The sequence below is a fragment of the Cupressus sempervirens genome, chromosome 4, assembly GCF_028749045.1.
Source record: "Cupressus sempervirens isolate cs-2001-9-10 chromosome 4, ASM2874904v1, whole genome shotgun sequence".
Taxonomy (NCBI): Eukaryota; Viridiplantae; Streptophyta; class Pinopsida; order Cupressales; family Cupressaceae; genus Cupressus; species Cupressus sempervirens.
The window spans coordinates 633003592-633024830 of NC_143121.1; the positions used below are offsets into that span (position 1 = coordinate 633003592).

Here is a 21239-nt window from a genome sequence, read left to right on the forward strand (position 1 = left end):
TCCAGTTATGAATAATAGAAACCTATTAGGATTACAAAAATATTTCAAAGCTAACATGTTAAAGGATTTACAACCTCCTTCTATTAGGTACCTAGTTAGAGAATTTAAAATATGCTTTCTACTAAAGAATCTACAAAATGGTAAGGAAGAAATCAAAATGCTTTACCTAAATAAGTGGCACACCTCACCTTGCAGATATCCACTATATACCTTGAAGATGTCTTTCCCATCTCTCACTGTGTTGGCTTCTCCCACAATATTAGTTGTATCATCTTTTCACTTTCAATACTTTCCTGTCTGTGGTCACCAATTAGTAGTGTCTCGACTCTATCGTTGTCTTCTCTATTAAAACTTAGCTCTTTGTGTCCACAATATTATCAACAATAACAACTCAACATAACAACTACTTCAAAAATAAATAATGAAGCTCCCAGATTATATGTGCTCTCCATCCACTAGGTGCCAAAACCTTAAAACATCTTGTCCAAATTTGATGCATTCAAAATTGAATTAGATGTTTGAGTTGTGCATGGAAAACCCATGACACATACTAGAAGGGTCTATATTGGTAGGTTTGTCAGTCCCTCTATGATCCCATAGCTAGCATATGTCCTTCTATCTTTCTATCATTTTGATTGAACATTTCTCATATACATGTATTGTGCATGTCCCATTATAATGTCACATCAATGGTGACTCACTACACTATCTTTGGTTAAACATGTCACCTATGTTCATGTGTTACCTTGTCCTCAACTTCTCACTTGATCCAATGGAAATTCCAAATGCCAAACTAGAGAATATGGAAATTTCAAATGCTAAAAAAAAATTTAAAAAAATTTTAAAAAAATTCAAATGCACTAGGTTGGAAGCAACCTGTGCTGTAGAAGTTGGACATCTAATACTGAAAAGTAGGATATGATAAATGAACTTCCACCCCAAATCATTCACATGCCTCCAAACAATCAAATGTCTAGAATGCTTCATGGCTTAAGTGTGTACTAGAACTTGGATATGTGAGAAAATAATGGGCATGGGATTGTGTGAACAATGGCTTGAGTGACCTCAAATAGTTTAGTTTCTTCAATTTGGTCACTTTGTCTTCCAACCATACATTCTATTCCCCACCCATTCTCCCTCTAATTGCACAACTCAAATTACATGCAAGTGTTTTTCATTGAAGTGTAGAGTGGAGATGGAGAGAGTTATTTAGTATGATTTAGAATGTTGAATCATACAAGCCATATGATGATATATCAATTGACACACTTTATGGGAGTTTATTGGGCATAGTCTTAGGGACTATTAGGTGGTCAACTATTGAGAGAGATGTATATGCTCATGATGTTAAGTGCATGTTTCCATTTTACCTTGAGAAGGGATTAGTTAGGATGTATAGAGTGACAAAATGTGACGATGTTCTTGTGGCCACTTTTATATATCTTAGATAGTTGGAGGCCCATCATAGGTGATTGAAAAAGGATGAGGTGCCAATATATTTCTGCAAACAATTATGTCGAGAATTTTATTTTGTATATGATGTTGACTATACAAAATTTTGATGACATGCTAGTCAAGGGAATGGTAGGTTTATAGATAAATCCAAATGCCCTAATGTACCACAACCCCCTAAAAAGAGGGAAATAGTAGGTCAAAACCTTTTGGATCTTCCAAAAGGTTTGGAGATCTACACAAGAGCTAGACATGCTACACTTGAGGAGGTGCATGTGGACATATACTCTAATGTTTCCTCCATTGACACTTAGGTTGAGGAGATTTCATCAAATCACATAGATAGATACATGTTGCAATCTCACACCATTCCTACGATGGATCCATCACATGCGTTATATGATTTATGCATCTAACATGAGTTCTCCACTCTTGAGGAGATTATACATTTACCCAAGGATCAGTTGTGTGCTATGAGTTCTATTTTAGTGAGAGATCTTTTGGATTCTTATCAAGAGTATTTGATATGGCACAAGATCACTCTAACTAAGATTCCTAAGTCTATTTGATGAGATCTTTGGAGATCATCCAGCACTATTAGCAACCATGGACATGGAGATGTACAAGAAAGTCCCTCTAAACATCAGGACATTCATATATGTCCTACAACATTGCCTTAGAGTGTGGATCCTACACCTCCTCCTAAGTAGACACCCCCTATATACCAAACAACCTAGGGCCAAAAATTTTGTACTAGACTTTCATCTATTCTTATGGTTAAGAGCATTGATCTACATAGAGTATTATTACACTCTTTTGAGCTTTTGTACATCAGTTGTGAATTCAAGTGGAGAGATCAAGTATGAAACAAAAATATTGAATTTGAAATTAAATTATAATTAGATATATAGCTCCACACACACACAGACATGTGTGTATGTGTGTGTTTGTGTATACAGATATATCTACACACACATATATTTATATATGTATATACATACATACACACACACACACATGTGTGTGTGTGTGTGTATTCTTGTATGTATACTTACATGTGTGTGTGTGTGTGTGTGTGTGTGTGTGTGTGTGTTTTGGACATGTCGATATTTGATATGTATTTCTATATATACATTGTTGACATTGATCTATATATTTGTTCTATACATGTTTGCATAGGTCCATTGTACAATGAAGTTTATTTTAGATGTACATCATGGACATGTGTAGAAAGATATGAAAGTTACACGAGTGGACAAATATTTCATGTGGTAGGTACATATTTAAAAATTTCATGTGGTAGATACGTAATTTAAGGTTGTAAAATTTATGTGTGTATGAGAACTTTAAATATTTTTTCAAGTGACCTAAACTAATGAATGGAAAGCTTGTAATTTATAACATTAATATCCATATAAAAATTTATATTTATATAAACATAAATTTTATTTATTAAGTGATTTTAAAATTGCATATATGTCACAATAAAAAGTAAATTTGTCATGTATAAATAAAATATAAATATCATATATCAAAACTAAAATTGTGATATAATAAATGTATAATTAATTTTTTTATTAAATTAAGCAATATATCGATCAACTAAATGACATATAAAAAATGCAGATCTCAACTAAATTTTTATAATGATATATAATAAATGACTTCTTATAACATCCCCTTACTTGGTATCCCCTTAAGACATCCTACTCTAACGAGTCCTTTAGGTTCTAAGAGGTCCTAAGTGCTTCTAATTTGTCTTAGGATCCCATTAGTACCCCTTAGGACTTCTTGGGCCCACTTTTGACCTATTATGAGACATTAGGACCCAAAAAAATTTATGACCACTAGTTTGTCATAATAGTTCATAAGTGGGTCTAACGGGTCCTAAGTGGTCCTAAGATACATGAGTAGGTCACTCAAGATCACTTAGACCCACTTATTTCTTATTACAACACATTAGTGGTCATAACATATCTTAGGAATGCTAATGTGTTGGTATAGGTCTTGTTCCAAGAGATCTTAAGGGGTCCTAATGTGTCTTAGGAACCCATTAGTAACTCTTAGGACCTTTTTGACTCACTTATGACCTATTATGACACATTATACCCCTAAGATGTGTTAGGACCACTAATGTTTCATAAGTGGATCAAGGGGGTCCTAAGAGGTCCCAAGATGCATTAATACCACTTAGGACTACTTACACCCACTTATAACTTGTTACAACATATTTGTGATCCTAACATGTCTTTGGGGTCCTAATGTGTTGTTATGGGTCCTAAGTGGTTCTATAGGGTTATAAGGGGTCCTAACATGTGTTAGTGCCCCATGAGTATCCCTTGGGCCCACTTATGACCTATTATGACACATTAGGGCTCCTAAGACATGTTAGGACCATTAATGTGCCCTAATAGCTCATAATTGCATTTAAGTGGTCCTAAGTGGTGGTCATAACATATCTTAGGAATTCTAATGTGTTGGTATAGGTCTTGTTCCAAGAGATCTTAAGGGGTCCTCATGTGTCTTAGGACCCCATTAGTAACCCTTAGGACCTTTTGGACTCACTTATGACCTATTATGACACATTATACCCCTAAGATGTGTTAGGACCACTAGTGTGTCATAAGTAGATCAAGGGGGTCCTAAGAGGTCCTAAGATGCATTAATACCACTTAGGACTACTTACACCCACTTATAACTTGTTACAACATATTGGTGATCCTAACATGTCTTTGGGGTCCTAATGTCTTGTTATGGGTCCTAAGTGGTTTTATAGGGTTATAAGGGGTCCTAACATGTGTTAGTGCCCCATTAGTACCCCTTGGGCCCACTTATGACCTATTATGACACACTAGGGCTCCTAAGACATGTTAAGACCATTAATGTGCCATATAGCTCATAAGTGTGTTTGAGTGGTCTTAAGTGGTCCTAAGACACATTAGTGTCACTTAAAACCACTTTGACTCACTTATGACCTATTATGCCACATTAGAAGTCCTAAGGTGTCTTAGTGTGTTGTTATAGGTCCTAAGTGGCTTTAAGAGGTCCCAAGGGCTCCTAAGGGACTCTAATGTTTCTTAGGACCTTAGGACCCCTTCGGAACCCCTTGGGCCCACTTATGACCTATTATGACACATAAGGACCCCTAAGACATGTTAGGACCACTAATGTGTCATAATAGGTCATAACTAGGTCTAAGGGGTCCTAAGTGGCCCCAAGACACATTAGTAAGTCACTTAGGACCACTTAGACCCGCTTATGACTTATTGAGACACATTAGTGGCCCTAATGTTTCTTACGACCTTAGTACCCCTTAGGACCCCTTGGGCCCACTTATGACCTATTACAACACATAAGGACCCCTAAGGCATGTTAGGACCACTAATGTGTCATAATGGGTCATAACTAGGTCTAAAAGGTCCTAAATGGCCCAAAGACACATTAGTAGGTTACTTAGGACCACTTAGACCCACTTATGATTTATCAAGACACATTAGTGACCCTAATGTATCTTATGGATCCTAAGTGGTTTAATTTTGAGAGGTCCTAAGGGGTCCTTATGTGTCTTGAGATCCCATTAGTACTCCTTAGGACCCTTTGGGTCCACCTATGACCTATTACAACATAAGAACCTTTGAGATACATTAGGAACTATTATCCTAATAGATCTTAAGTGACTCTAAGTGGCCCTAAGGGGTCCTTATGTTCTTGAGGGGGCATCTAATTTAAGATGTCTTAAGGGATTTTGAAGTAATGGGATGAATTAAAAGGGAATGTCAAGTCATTATATAACACTATTGAAGAAATAATGTAATTGAAACAACAAAGTTATCAAGAAATACTAGTCATTGAACCAATCATGCATGTGTGTGTGTGTACACATACATACATACATACATACATACATACATACATACATACATACATACATACATACATATATATATATATATATATATATATATATATATATATATAATAAAGTATATTTAACAAATGCATTGAATCATCAAAGCCACGTGGGCTCAATCATGTATGTGTGTATATACATACATGTTTGTATATGTATTTATATATATGTATCTATGTACATATATATATATACATATATATATATATATACACACATATACATATACATATATATATATACATACATATATATACATATACATATACATAAACATATACATATACATACAGATACACATATACATATGACTAATATATAGAAAAGTCATTGACCAAATTGATTCAAACCAATCATGCGCATATAAGAAAACAAAAGTTTGAACCACCAAAATGTTAGGTTTAAAATAAAAATGTAATTTAGACAAAAATATACCATCAAGTCCTAGTTATAATTATATATAAATTCAAGTTCAAATATGAAAGTAAGTGGGCTACAAAAACAAATCTAGCCTAAAGATCTTGATACATATAGTTTGGATCCTCCTAATTTCTTTTTATCTCCAAAAGTCTTTCACACTCTTCAATATGTAACCTCCACTTTTGGTTTCCATGTCCTATTTTTGAAATTGTCTCAAATTGTAGTTTTATTGCTAGAAAGAAGTTAATGTAATGTAGAACTTACTGGCCATGTATGTATTTAATAAATTTAACTACATTTTTTTTAATCTTCTTCTATTAATAATATGTTCCTTTAATAACAACTAAACCATTTGGATAAGAGTACCCATCACCATCTATGGTTACTTATGAAAACTTTTATTTTTCTTTTGTGCATATGAGTAGATAGTAATCCATACCTTTTGTGTTCACATGATGGGAAACCACAACAAAAATATCACCTACATGCAAAGATAAATATTGCATATAAATTAAAAACATCACCAATTCACGATAAACCAAAATTAAATTAAAAGGTGATGCAGGAGCATCCTGGGTTGCCTTGTTATTGTGCATTCTATCAGTTACTACCAAATTCTTGCAGTATTGGTCAAGTCTATATTTTGGCCGAGTTCCTATAGTGTTGTTCGAGTTTTCCTATTTTGGTCGAGTTACTATAGTGTTGGTCGAGTTCCTATTTTGGCCGACTGAGCTAGTTAGCTTGTTGATGCTCGGTTTCTTCTTTGGCCAAGTTTGTTTGCAATTGGTTCCTAGTGTGAACTGACTTGTTCATTTAATTTAAATCTTGAATTTAATGTAAGGATCATGCTTTGGGACTTTTGCAGACCATTCTAATGTCAGTCTTCTCTTATGTAAAGAACTAGAATCTTTTGTAAGTCATTTTGGTAAGTATAAGTAGAGGTGTCTAGGCTTAGGTTAGTCAGTCTTAATGAGTTGGGGGATAAAACGTGAATTATCATAGAGGAGATAGTCTAGAGCTATAATTTTCAAAGATCGTTAATCTTTGAAGTTATAATTTGTATCATCTTGTATTGGCTACAATCTGGAAGGCCTTATAGCCGAGCATATTTGCAAATAATTTGATGAATCAATAAGGAGAATTGTTTCGTATCTCCTTAGTGTTGTTCTCTGTTGTTTGCTTATGTTGTGTTTAATTTGAGGGGTGTTTGGACATTTAGGTGTACCCTTGGACCTAATTTCCATCCATCCCTATGTCAAGTGGTGTCAGAGCTTGAGCTTCATCCTTGAGGAAATTGGATCATGTAGAACCATGATTGATTTTGGTTGTAGGGTGGCAGATTTGCAAATTTGACCTATAAATTGAAAAGGCTTATGATCTTGAGGAACCTATTTGTAAAAATGGTTTGACGAAGAGAAAATTTTGATAATGCCATATTAGACATGTTGAGACAAGTTGAAACTAGATCAGATGTTGTGGAGATAACCTAGAGGAGAGGAGCACAACTTGATGACATGAGAGATGATGAAGCAATGGTACCAAACCTTAATCCAAAACCTAAAGAAGATCAAGATGAGGAAAGATTGTTGAGAGTGTTATCTAGGGAACATTCAAGGCCTACTGTCAAAGTTGTTCCTTATGATGAAAAGTTGGATAACAATGTTGTGTTGGATTGGATCTCTAATATGGAAAAGTTCTTTGAGTTTGAAAGCACGTGCCTAATAATAGGAAGGTGAAGATTGCAATCACTGGGTTGAAAGTTTATGCCTCGCTATGGTGAGAGCATTTACAAATTGATAGAAAAAGAAGAGGAAAAGAAAATATTAGAACCTAGCTGAAAATGGTGAATAAGGTGAAGAAGTAGTTCCTTCTTACTAATTACCAAGTTAGCTTGTTGAGAAATATGAAAAATTTGAGACAAAAAGATATGACTGTGAAGGAGTACACTAAAGAATTATATAGACTGGACATTAAATATGGACATGTGGATGATGATGTTGAGAAAGTTGTAAGGTACCTAAATGGTTTGAGATTTGGAATTCAAGATGAGATAAGTTTTGTAAAATTGGATAATGTGGAAGAAGCATATCAATATGCCTTGAAAGTTGAGGAGATATTGACAAAGAATCATGAACAAATACAAAGAGGTAGAGGTGGTAGATTCCAGAGAGGCAGGGGTAGATCTTATGGAGAAGGTGGCAGATCTGATAGTTCTACACAAGATAAAGGCAAATCTGAATGGAAGAGTGAGGATAAAGGAAAGACCGAGTGGAAAGCTAGTAATTTTTACTGAGGCACTAGTTCTTACCAAGGAAGGGGTAATTCTTACCCTAGATGTGTTTTTTGTGGTAATTGTTTCAGATGCGATCAAGAAGGGCATAGATCCTTTGAGTGTAAATACTTTGGTGAGATTGGAAATAGTAATAGAAATATTGTGATTCAAGGAAATCTTGAGTGTTCACCAAGTGGACCTGAGGCTGGAGAAAACTTGATGGTAAGGAGAACTTTATGTAGTGAAAGAGTTGATGAGTAACCTATCCTGAGGAGAATTCTTTTCAAGACCATATGTAAGATGGAAAGAAAATGTTTCAAAGTAATCATTGATAGTGATAATTCAACAAATTTGGCATCAGAGGAGTTGGTCACAGAGTTGCAGTTGTAGAGGTCGAGACACCCTAAACCATATCATGTTTCATGGATCAAGGATGAGCATAAGTTGTTGATAAGTGAGCAGTGTTTTGCGAAATTCAAGATTGGAAACTACTATGATCAAGTTCTCTATGATACTATGTCGATAGATTGTTGTCATATTCTATTGGGTAGTCATTGAAAGTATGATAGACATGTTGTGCATGATGGTAGATTGAATCAATATTCTGTTTGGGTGAATGGATTGAAGAAAACATTGTTTCCTTTGATTGAAGCTCTAGATGAGGTAAATTATACTACGGTTAAAGTTTGTATGGTCATTGGAAAATAATTTGAGAAGGAGATGAAGAAGAACTAGGTTTTCTTTGTAGAATTCATAGAGGACCAAGTCGTAATAGTAATGATCAAGTGAAAGAAGATAGTAAAGGCTGAGAAATAGAAGACAGTAGAGGCCAAGTAATAGTAACAGTTGACTCTGTCAATCGAGTGACAACAAAAGTTGAAAACTTACTCAATGAGTACAAGGAGATTGTTGTAGAAGATATCCCTAATGGCTTACCACTAGCAAGGAGTATAAGTTAGTGTATGGATCTAATTCCTAGAACTAGTTTGTTGAATAAAGCACCATATAGATTGACACCTACTAAGAATGAAGAATTTAACATACAAGTGTAGGAGTCGTTACAAAAAGGTTTGATCAGAGAAAGCTTGAGTCTATGTGTTGTACCTATTGTATTAGCACCTAAGAAGAATGAAGAATGGAGAATGTGTACTAATTCTAGAGCTATTAACAAGATAACAATGAAATAAAGGTTTCCTATGTTGGGGATGGATGATATAATGGATTGTTTGAGTGGAGAATTTCTTTTTAGCAAGATTGATTTGAAGAGTGGTTGTCATCATATCATAATCATAAATTATTATTGGAAGACCACTTTTAATACAAATTATGTATTGTATGAGTGGTTGGTTGTGCCTTTTGGTTTGACTAATGCACTTAGTACTTTCATGAGATTGATGAATGAAGTTTATAAAGAAATTTTTGGGTCAGTATGTGATTGTTTATTTAGATGATATTCTAATATTCAATAAGACTAAGGAACAACACCTTGAGCATATTAGGCAAGTAATGTAGGGGATAAAATAGGAGAAGTTGTTGATTAATTTGAAGAAGTGTTCCTTTATGCAAGACGAGATTGTGTATTTGGGATTTAGGATTTTAGTTGATGGTTTGAGAATGGATCCTGAGAAGGTTAAAGCAATTATGGAATGGCTTACACTTGAGAATGTGGGTGAGGCAAGATCTTTTTATGGTTTGGATAATTTATACATAAAGTTTATAAAGAATTTCAATTATATTGACTAAGATTGTGAGAGGAGACAAAAAGGATTTCAAGTGGACACATGGATTTGATAAGAGTTTTGATACTTTGAAACAAAAGGTTGTTGAGTTACATGTATTGGATTTACCTACTTTCAATAAGGTATTTCAAGTTGAGTGTGATGCAAGTGGTGGTTAAATAGGAGCTATGTTGATCAAGAAGGTAAACATGTTGCTTTCTTTAGTGAGAAATTGAATGATGCTAAAAGGAATTATTATGTGTATGCTCAAGAGTTCTATGCTATTGTTCAAGCCTTAAAGAAGTGAAGAAATTATTTGATTCTAAGGATTTTGTGTTGTCTATTGATCATAAGGCTTTAAAGTAGTTGGAAAGTCAACATAAGTTGAATCAAAGAAATATGAAGTGGGTTGAGTACTTGCAGAGTTTCACATTTGTGATCAAGCATAAGAGTGGAGTTACTAACTGTTTTGTTGATGCATTGAGCATAAGATGTTCTTTGTTGACTGAGATGAAGGTTGAAGTTCTTGGTTTTGATGAGATGAAGGATTTGTATGATACATAACCTAATTTCTCTGAGGCATGGAGAGAGTGAAGAGCACTAAATCTATCAAATCAGCCAAGTAAGTATGAATATTATTTTATTCAAGAAGGTATGTTGATCAAAGGAATTTAGTTGTGTATACCAAGAAGTTCCATGAGAGTTAATTTTATTAAGGAAAAGCATTTTGGTGGATTGGCTAGGCACTTTAGTATTGATAAGACGTTGATTTTTCTTAAGGACAGGTATTATTGGCCATAGATGTATAAGGTTGTTCAGAATTTTGTTAGGAGTTGTGGAGTTTTTGAAGTTGCAAAAGGAGTAAGTCACAACTAGATTGTATACACCTTATTTTATTCTTGAAAAACTTTGGAGTGATATCAGTATGGATTTTGGTCTCGGATTACCTAAGATAACAAGAGGGTATAGTTCCATATTTGTAGTTATGGATAGATTTTATAAGATGACATATTTCATGACATGTAAGAAGACATTTGATGCAGTGCATGTTGCAAAGATTTTTTTCAAAGAGATTGTTAGATTGCATAGACTACCAAGGAGTATTATCTCTGACAGAGATAGAAAGTATGTTGGTTATTTTTGGAGGACTTTGTGGAAGAAGATGGATACTGAGTTGAAGTTTAGTTCTACATTCCAAGGATAGACATAGATTGTGAATAGAAGCTTGGATAATATGTTGAGATGTTTAGTAGGAGATACGTTGAGTAATTGAGATATGGTATTAGCACAAGTGGAGTTTTCATATAATAGTTTTGTGAATAGAAATACTAGGAAAATATCTTTTCATATTTTTATTGGAATGCCACCTAGAGGTGTATCAAATTTGAGGGATGTGGTTGGTGAACAAAAGAGAAGTGTTGAAGGGGAAGTGTTTGCTGATTTTATGAAGTCTTTCCATGAGGAAGTGAAGTTGAGGTTGGAACAAAGTAATCAGAATTATAAGGAGAATGTAGATAAGTCTCGAAGACATTATGTTTTTGAAGTTGGAGGTGAGATGATGGTTCATTTGAAGAAAGGTATATTTCCTATTGGTACACACAATAAGCTAAAGATGAAGAAGTTTGGTCCTTGTGGAATCTTGAGGAAGTTTGACAACGATAATGCTTATGAAGTTGACTTGCCCGATGACATGGATATATCTCCTATATTCAATGTTTCTAATTTGTATGAGTATCATGAGTCAAATGATGAAGTTGTTGTACCAGATGATTATCCTAAGAAATATATTGAAGAGGTTGAACATATATTAGATTAGAGAGTTGGTAAAGGCAAAAGAAGAAGAAATTACTATGAGTATCTAGTAAAGTGGAAGAATAGACCAATTGAAGATGTTACATGGATTTCTCAATCTTAGTTGGATTCAGATCGGGTTGTGACCTCTCAATGATTCAGGAGAATCATTTTTTCAACCCTGGTTGTTTGATGCAGGAGCATCCTGGGTTTCCTTGCTTTCATGTTCATCTTTGTGCATTCTATTAGTTAATGTTGAGTTCCTATAGTATTAGTCAAGTCCTTGTTTTGGCCAAGTTCCTATAGTGTTGGTTGAGTTTCCCTGTTTTGGCCAAGTTCCTGTAGTGTTGGTTGAGTTCCTATTTTGGTCAAGTGAGCTCTCTAGTTTGCTCATGTTCAATTCCTTCATTGGTTGAGTTTGTTTGTGATTGGTTTCTAGTGTGAGACAACTTGTTCATTTAATTTGAATCATGAATTTAATGTAAGGATCATGCTTTGGGATGTGTGCAAACCATTCTAAGGTTGACCTTCTCTTATGTAAAGATCTAGAATCTTCTATAAGCCATTTTGGTAAGTATAAGTAGAGGTTTCTAGGCTTAGGTTAGGCAATGCTTAGAGAGTTGGAGAATGAAATGTGAATGATCATAGAGGAGCTAGTCTAGAGCTAGAATTTGCAAAGATCGTGAATCTTGAAGTTGTAATTTGTAATCATCTTATATTGGCCGCAACCTAGAAGGCCTCACAACTGAGAAGATTTATAGACAATTTGATGAATCAATAAATACAATTGATGTTTCTTCTCTCCTTGCTGTTGTTCTCTATTCTTTTCTTATGTTATGTTTACTCTGCAAGGTGATCAGATAGTTAGGTGTGCCTTTGGCCCTAATTTCCATTCATCCCTATGACAAAAGAAATGTACAAACGCACACAGAGAGAATACATGTGCATGCACATGTAATGAATAAATCAAAATCACATTCATAATCAGTTGAACATATATTATCATAAATGTCTATATTTTTTTCATCATCTTCATAAGGGGACTTTATAATTAATTTTTTCCTATCTCATTGTGAAACGTATCCATTTTGAATATTCTCGCATTAATTGATTGGTTTATTTTTAACATAATCATCACAAAGGTACAATTTATCTCTTGAATCAGTGGAGACTTGTGTTGTCTTATAGTTATCAATTGATACATACTTCTAATCCCAATAATGGGTTGACAGGTGAATGGATTAGAACGATCAATATCTATGGTACATGTAAAATTATGAAAGTGTTATCTATTGCCAATTGTAATAGAAGTAAAATGCACTTCATAAAAATTTAAATTTAAACTATATTATAAATGAATTCAACACTTTTTACTCTCACTTCCCCAAAATAGTGTTTTTTCTATTTTTTGTCCTAACTAGCAAATGAGATTAACACCATTAAACAATTTTATTTGAATTCTCTAATATGTTACCTACAAAAAAATAAGTACACATTTCTTTAGAAATCAAATGGAAATTAAAATTAAATGTACTTGTGCTATGTAAAATATTAAAAAATAGACACCATTTGTCCAACTCCTAGGTCATATTGTTGAAGCATACTTTACACATGCTCTAACTCTTTCGTGCTCTCCTTTTTTATATCTACTTTTTAAAAAAATGAATTTAATGTTGCATCTAGCATATTGCATTGCTAACCAATTGAAGGCTTTTACACACTTAAATTGTCTTGTGATATTTAAAGTTGTTATACACACACGTGCATATGTTCAAATAAATGTAAAAAATAAACAAAAATAATTAAATGTGAGTGCATATAAATCAAGAAATTATAGATTTAAATTACCTACATTTTTTAAAATCAACTCAGATAATATAGTTAACTACACAACCATTAGACCAAATGCAGTGTTGTGAAACATCTATCGTGTGTTGTGCAAGATCATCAAAAATAATTACAAAAGAATAAGCCACATAGTTCCTATCATGCACCTTATCATCACTGATATAGAAATGCACCTCCTTGATGATAACACATTCACTTGGATCACTTTCTATCTCATCCGAATTAGATTGTGCATGTCTATAGGTCACTTGTAGAAATATAGCAATTTTCTCATAATGATAATATTGTGCTTGAAGCTCTGATTGAGGAAAAAATGTATACTTCCTAGAGAAATCTTGAAAGAATACAACCACATGGAAAATAATTTTTAGATTCACAAAATTGTTTAGCTTGTCATCATGCACTATGACAATGTTAGATATGAGGAAAAATCATACTTTGAAATTTGTTCATAAACCTACTATAGGGAAATTCACTCTCCTTCAATGCATTTTTTTTTCAGATTCCTTTCTAGTTTTCGTTTTGTATATATTGTATGAACAAATGTACTACACAAGACTAACTTTGCAACATCAATAGTCTCAGTTTGCAATAGAAATTTATGCAAACTCCCACAATCAACACAATCACTTTTTACACACTAGATATTAAAGTCATATAAATCATCTAATTTATCACTTATAATGGACTTCAAAAATTGTGTTGTACATCTAGGGACCACCATATATTTATTAAGTAGTCTCATAATTTTTTAATATGATTGCAAATATATATGAAACTCAACATGAATTTGATAACAAGTTTCGTAAACTTTATTTTGTGTACAAAGCAAGGGTGCAATCTCAAACATCTCTGACCCATTTCACATTTGAAAATTCTTGCATGATTGCATCAAATAACTCACTTTGTGTGGTATAGAAAAAATATTGTAGATGTGTAATCTTTCTACTCATCTCCTTGTCTCTCGGCATATCATCTATTCTATTAGATGAAACACAAGAGTGACTAGTCTAATATTCAATGACACTTCTTCTTACATATTCAAGAATTCTGTCTTTTCAAGGAAGTCTACAAATATTCATCTAATTCTTTTCAATGTTTTCATCCAACATATTTATCCTCTGAATATATCTTTGAACAACTCCTCTCAAAACATTTAATAGTCCCAAAATTGCTTGAACTTGTCTTCAACGTATCAACATCTTACTAGAAATCATAGTCATCAATGCTCTACATGCAAGAACTGAGTCAACTCCTTGACTTGTCCAGTTAACAACAAGTAAAATTTCAAGTATCATTTCTTTTACTTAACCTTCTAAACTTTTCTTATTATTGACACCCAATAACTCCAAAACAAGTGTCATTTCTTCTTTTTTTTTAATAGCCTGACAAATAATGGTTTTGTTCCTAACATAGAATTATTGTCAAAATACTTGTCCCACATTTTTTTAAGATGCAATTTGATTATGCTATCAAGCACCATGTCTTCAGATAAATTTTAACTAAAAAGATAATCTTCATTCATTTCCATCAAATATTACATGCCAAAAAAATATTGCAACTACTACCAATTTTTTTCTCTATTTGAGTTGCATCTTCTTCAACATTAATAGGTCTCTCTTAAACATATGTCCTTTGACTTCTCATTGCACAAAGTATTCAAATAGATCAATTTAGTACTCCTTGATAAAAAAGATAGCTTTCCCAATGCTTTGTAGAAAAATAGTAAGTTACACGTCAAAATAATCACTTTACAACTGATTTATTTGATTTGGTTTGGTTTGAAATGAAGTAATTAAAAGAGATGGGTAAGTTGTATAAGTTAATGCAAATATATAATTCAAATATCCATGACAACTATGTCATGTTCAAATTTAGCTTGATTTTCTATCCACAAAATGGAAAAAACTTATAGTTTAAAATTATTTGGAATATATTTATCCACTATAAGGGTGCTAATGCTTCACAATGGTTGGACCTGTAAACAAATTGCTAAATTTCCAAAACTAAGTATACAATCTAACAATAGATATATTTCACAAGATGTGCATGATAGATGACCTACCTCTTGCACAGTATTGGAACTTATGTTGACTAATAATTGATAAACCAGTTGAAGCTTGCTTGGTGAAGTTGTAGATATGATTTACAAACTCACCCCAAAAATTGCAGATATCATTTGTTGCCGCCAATAATAACTTAGTTTCTCATCATATATTTGAGGCATTTAATGTGAATGATACAAAACCTCCACAACAATACACAATATCAATCTGGATGAAGCACTCAATACAATTTTCTTATACACATAATGGTTCCATGCTCGAGGGCATAGCATCACTGGGTGAATAGATTGTGATAGGTACTTCTAACAAGAAATGATGATAGTAAGTTGTACTTTTTGGAAATGATTGTGTTAAAAAAAAATTGAATCAACATTTCAGATCACACTCTGTGATCCATCATCAGGATAGAAGAGAGCTGAAGGATATAAGAGAGCTTTAAATTAATCTACTTTTTGATTTATCCTTCAGCTCTCTTCTATCTTGATGATGGATCACAGAGTGTGATCCAAACATTGATGCAAAAGAATATTTACACAATTATTTCTAAAAACTACAAATTAAGACTTGGTGGATTGTGAAAAACTTACGTATTTTAAAGAGAATGATTCAATAATTAATAGACCTTGATAGGCAATATGGCAGGAAGACCATTACCCTAAATAGATGTATGGACACCCTAAGGGCCCATTTGGTGAGCGGAATAGGAATACATATTCCAGAATACGTATTCCGAAATACGTATTCTGGAATAGAACGTATTCCTATTTTCCGTTTGGTTCAGCGAATATTTGATGGGAATTCACGAACCCAAAAATTTATGTTTTCTAAAATTAAAAAAAATGAAATAGGAATACGTATTCCAATACCACCTATTTTGGTGGAATTGCAAAACTCCATTTTTGGGCCAAAAATGGAATACGTATTCCATTTTTGCTTCGTATTCCAATCCCGTTTTGGTGCATCCAAACAAGGAATTCACAATTTTTGGAATACGTATTCCTATTCCGGAATACGTATTCCTATTCCGCTCACCAAACAGGCCCTAAAGTACCAAAACAAATAAAATTAATACACAAACATAATTTATAATTTATGGTTATTAAAAGATAGAAAATGAAAAATATCATACATCCCAACTACTTTCTTCTAAGACTTAAATAGCTAGGTATAAAGAGAAAATTAAAGCGTGGTAGCTCTGACGCACTCTTGCGCACGGGGAATAAAACAAAAGTTCAAGTTATATTCTAAATAAATTGGAAAAAAATTAATAATGCGTTGGACTTGGCAAATAGCATAAGTTCAACGAACATCTCAATGACCGGAACTTCCGTCACACGACCAGCACAGCCGGTAACCACTATATATATAGAAGTCATGACCCTTATCGCTCGGATTGAACTCATTTCCCAGTATTTGACTAGTCTTTCTCATTTTATAGGAGGGTTCAAATCTATATTATTCATCAATTTGCTCTGTAAAACTTCATTGTATCCTCAGATAATCCTGTTTTCCATTATGTTTACTACTTCCAAACCAGGCATGCAGGCTGAAGTATCTCAGCTTGATTTTAAAGGATTAAGCGAAAATTAGTGCCCATGTTCCTGCTGTGATTTCCATTTCTTGTTTCTTTGTTATGGCTAATCATATTTCTATTTTGAAGTATTGTTAAGCTTGATTCAAATATAGCATTCTGCATAAACTGCCTTTGCTTTTGTGCATTTGAGGGCTATGTCCTGACTACCTGAACTATGGTGTTTAAACGGAAATTGTCAGTTGTCCCTTTTCTCTTTCTGTGAATCTCTCGTTATTTATCATCTTCTCGCTTTGATTTTGATTCGGAGTGCATTTTGGCGCCGTGCATTTTAAGCTTTTGTATTTATACCGTAAAGCAGGGTTAGTGCTTTTGTATATATTCCCAACAACATTTCCCCTACATCAAGATTTGTACAATTTGTGAACAGATTCACTGTTTTTCCATGGTAAATTTACTGTCCACAGCAGCATTGTTGTCTCCCCGGCTTTGATTTGAACGTGGAAATGGCTTACGACTGTGATCAAAGTGAAGATTACCTTTTCAAAATTGTATTGACAGGCGACTCTGCAGTGGGGAAATCGAATTTGCTGGCAAGATACAGCAGAAATGAGTTCCATCCGAATTCCAAAGCAACAATCGGTGTGGAATTTCAGACGCAAACAATGAAAATCGACAACAAGGAGATCAAAGCGCAGATTTGGGACACGGCAGGGCAAGAACGCTTCAGAGCAGTTACTTCCGCATATTACAGGGGCGCAGTGGGAGCTATGCTTGTCTACGACATAACCAGGCGCCATACTTTCCAAAATATCGGCCGCTGGCTTGAAGAGCTCCGTTGTAAGTATGCTATCATTTCATCATTTATAGTGTCGAAATTAGAGCGCTGATCAGTTTTTCTCTTTTGTCATATGCTCATTAGTTTTCATGCTGGCTGTAAATTTTGTTTCACGGTTTGAATATATTGTCGTGAAACCTGTTTTCACATTTTCTCACCTACAATGCTGATTACTTGATGAATGCTGATTATTGCGCCTATTTCAGTAGTGAAATCGTTGTTTAGCTCTGTTCTAAAATATCACGGCTCTCCTTTTCGTTTTCCCCCGCAATTCTAGCATCTGTTCTTCCCGATTCTCAGAGTTTTATGGGCAAATACAGATTCACCTTTCTTGGGACTAAATTTTTGCCAATTATTGAGTTTTACAGTTGAGGTAAATATTTTGCAAATTTAAATTGTACATATCTTTTCAAAGCTTTCTCCTATAGATGCTGCTTTGAAATTATTTGGGTTTTGCTTGTCTCGTGTATTTTGACTCGAGGGTTTTGCTCTCTTGGTCGTATTTCAGTTTTTCTTCTCAGAAGTTTGAGCCGGTTTAATAGGAAAATCTGTCTTAGCAAGTTTCTGATTCTTTTCAGGCCTATCGATTTTCCACATATTATGCCAGTGTTCTAGGCATTTTCAAGGGTTTTTTTTTCACTTCGACCAGGAGAGAAAAAGGACATGTTGGATTGTTATCGCTCAAATTTAATTTCATTATTCTGGGGAAATGTTGTCATCGGTATCCAAGTACATGAAAAAGTTTGTTTAGCACCCATCTCCCTTAAGCTCCGTGTTCAAATTTAGTGCAAGTTTTGTAGTTTGTTTTTCTCTCTGGCAGCAGAAATTTGTTTAAGCTTAGGCGAATAAATTATCAGTATTAGAGGCACTGGGTAATTTTACAGCAACATTACTGGCGAACTTTTAAGCTTAGCTCATGGAGTTAGATTAAATATGTTACCAATTTTTCGCAATTGGTGAATTAATGGAGCTAGCTTATAAATGCTTGCCATCCTCTCAGTGACAAATTTGTTTGGGGTATTGAGTAATCTATGACCAAGAATATGCAAGCCATCTTTGCCTACTGCTGAACCACAACCCTGATGCATTTTGATCGTAAGTCCACCGAAAGCCTATCCAGAATGTACAACCAAAATGTTGTCACACTGTTTACAGCCTGTCTACTAAAAATTTGGGAATCAAAAACTTCTGAAGCTTTCTGAGATTTTATCTTTTTCGAAACCCTTCTCTGGGCAACAATCCAAAGTTTGTCCAAACGAGAAAAAGCCAATGAAATATTGTTGTCTTCCAATCAGCAGAACTTCATCAGATTTTTGTGCCAATTTGTTTCTTAAGTTCAAAGTTTTCAATGTAGCAAAGAATTGCTCACTCTTTGGTCCAATGCTAATTAGTGGTCTTTCGTTTTCTCTTAAGTAGGAGCGAAGTTTTAAAACTTGTTCAAAATGAGCAGACAATTGTTCTCACTCTTTGATCCAATGCTAATTAGTGTAGTCTTCGGTTTTTTCTTAACTAGGTGCAAAGTTTTAATACTTGTTCCAAACAGAGAGCATCGAAAAATGCTGCATGCTTCTTTCCCTTCTAAATTCATGCCATATTTTGCTGTTCAGTCGTTATTTTGTTTTCCTGCAGAATTTTGTTCAGTAACTAATCTCCTCCTACAGTATTTCACTCAATAATTCTTGCAAGTCTTTTAAGCGTTCTATCTCATAAATTTTTTCTGTCATCTTTCACAGTGCATTCGGATGAGAGCATTGTTTTGATGCTTGTTGGAAACAAATGTGACCTTAAAGAAGGCAGAGAGGTTTCAGTAGAAGAGGGAACAGCGCTTGCCCAGTGTGAAAACCTATTTTTCATGGAGACATCTGCACTAGACTGCACAAATGTACAAATTGCCTTTCAAACAGTTGTCAAAGAAATCTACAACGTGATGAGCAGGAAAGTGCTGTCGTCTGATGAACAAAAGCAAGAGGCAGCCATGTTAACGAACGGGAAAACAGTGAAATTACATGACAAGGAAAGCCAAAAGGCCTTTCTGGAAAGGGTATGGTGTTGCTCTGGTGGAGCTGTTAAAAAACCATAACAGATTGGTGGGAGTCAGCAACTTTTTTAAAAAGATTCTTTTTTCACGGGGGTCACGAATGCTTTAAGCATCATCTAGGTTCTCGCTCCCCATTGCCATTGCTAGCCTGTAAGTTTTGTTCTGTTTGGCGTTTTCTTCATGACATTTTCATAGATAGGTTGGTATGGTCGGAAGCATCTGGGTAGGCATTTATCATTGATATGACAAACTGGGTTAGGTGGAAGCATTTTATAGGTTTTGTAGTGGAAGCCTTTGTTTTGTAGTCCAAATAAGCATTAGGCATTTTCTGAAGACTTCTGAGACTCATCTTCCTCATCATCTTTATTGTTCTAATAGCTAATTTATTATTATGCATAAATTTCATTTCTCCAATGGATGAAAGTGTATGTATATGCTTTATGTAAAAAAACTTTAGTCAAGCCCTACATCTTACTACCTTTTCATCATTTTAATAATCAAATTTTAAACATAAATTTTAGTTGTTCGATAGATAAATGCATATCTACATCATATTATTAGCTCTTCTTTGTCTTCATTGTGGAATATGAAAGTTCAATTCAAAAAGTTAAATATTGTACATGATTGATCTTTACTTTTTAATTCTGTTTTAAATTTTTTTGAGATTGTCTTGATATATTTTAATACTAATAAAGACTATAATCTTATTTGAAGTTAGGGTTAATTCTTTGGTTCTTAATTATTTTTATTTACATATTTTTCTATGGGATACATCTTATTTAAATAATACTTGTACATTTTTTACATTATTTGTAATTATTATTTCATATATCTATTTAACTCCAAAATTTATTAGTGTTGTCAATACAATTATTATGATAAGTAGGAGATATTTTTGTATAGTAAGTGAAATTGTGATATTGCTATCAGGATTTAACTGTGTAGTTTTTTGAGTCAAGTTCATCGACGTATGTTTCATGAGTAGTGATTCACACAATTCCATCACTCATGTGTTCACTTGTTTTTATATTACTACATTTATCGTAATACTAGCTACAAAGTGGCTTGTAATGAGGTTAGTTGAAAAAGTAAGAAGGATAACCGGTTTTGTGGATGGTACTAATTCAACCCCCATCCCCTTAATATAAGAATTCATCTATGTGACACATTTATATGTGGAAACCCTCAATCTAAGAATAAAAACCATGGTGGGGATACTATACCCATTATCCCTTATATTGCATGTAAAGGGGTGCCCTATTAGGAGCTACAAGTGCTTCTTCAGGAAGCGCATCCTGTTAGGAATGCCTGCAACCAGTTAGAGTTACAAAAAGCCTGTGAAAGCTACTCGGTTA

General features: G+C 33.9%; 1 protein-coding gene across 1 annotated transcript; it reads left to right on the plus strand.

The window, feature by feature from the left end:
- The first annotated feature begins 16867 nt into the window (after positions 1–16867).
- On the plus strand, positions 16868–20298 carry LOC149562829 (ras-related protein RABA5c-like). The gene is made up of 2 exons (XM_089826276.1): positions 16868–17848; positions 19580–20298. Exons 1-2 carry the CDS (start codon positions 17515–17517, stop codon positions 19924–19926), a joined length of 681 nt encoding a protein of 226 aa, XP_089682402.1. The 5' UTR covers positions 16868–17514; the 3' UTR covers positions 19927–20298.
- Positions 20299–21239: the final 941 nt, after the last annotated feature.

Coding starts and splice junctions, on each gene's coding strand:
- LOC149562829 (XM_089826276.1), top strand. CDS start 17,515: ATGGCTTACGACTGTGATCAAAGTGAAGATTACCTTTTCAAAATTGTA. Junction 17,849..19,579: donor CTGGCTTGAAGAGCTCCGTT/GTAAGTATGCTA, acceptor CATCTTTCACAG/TGCATTCGGATGAGAGCATT.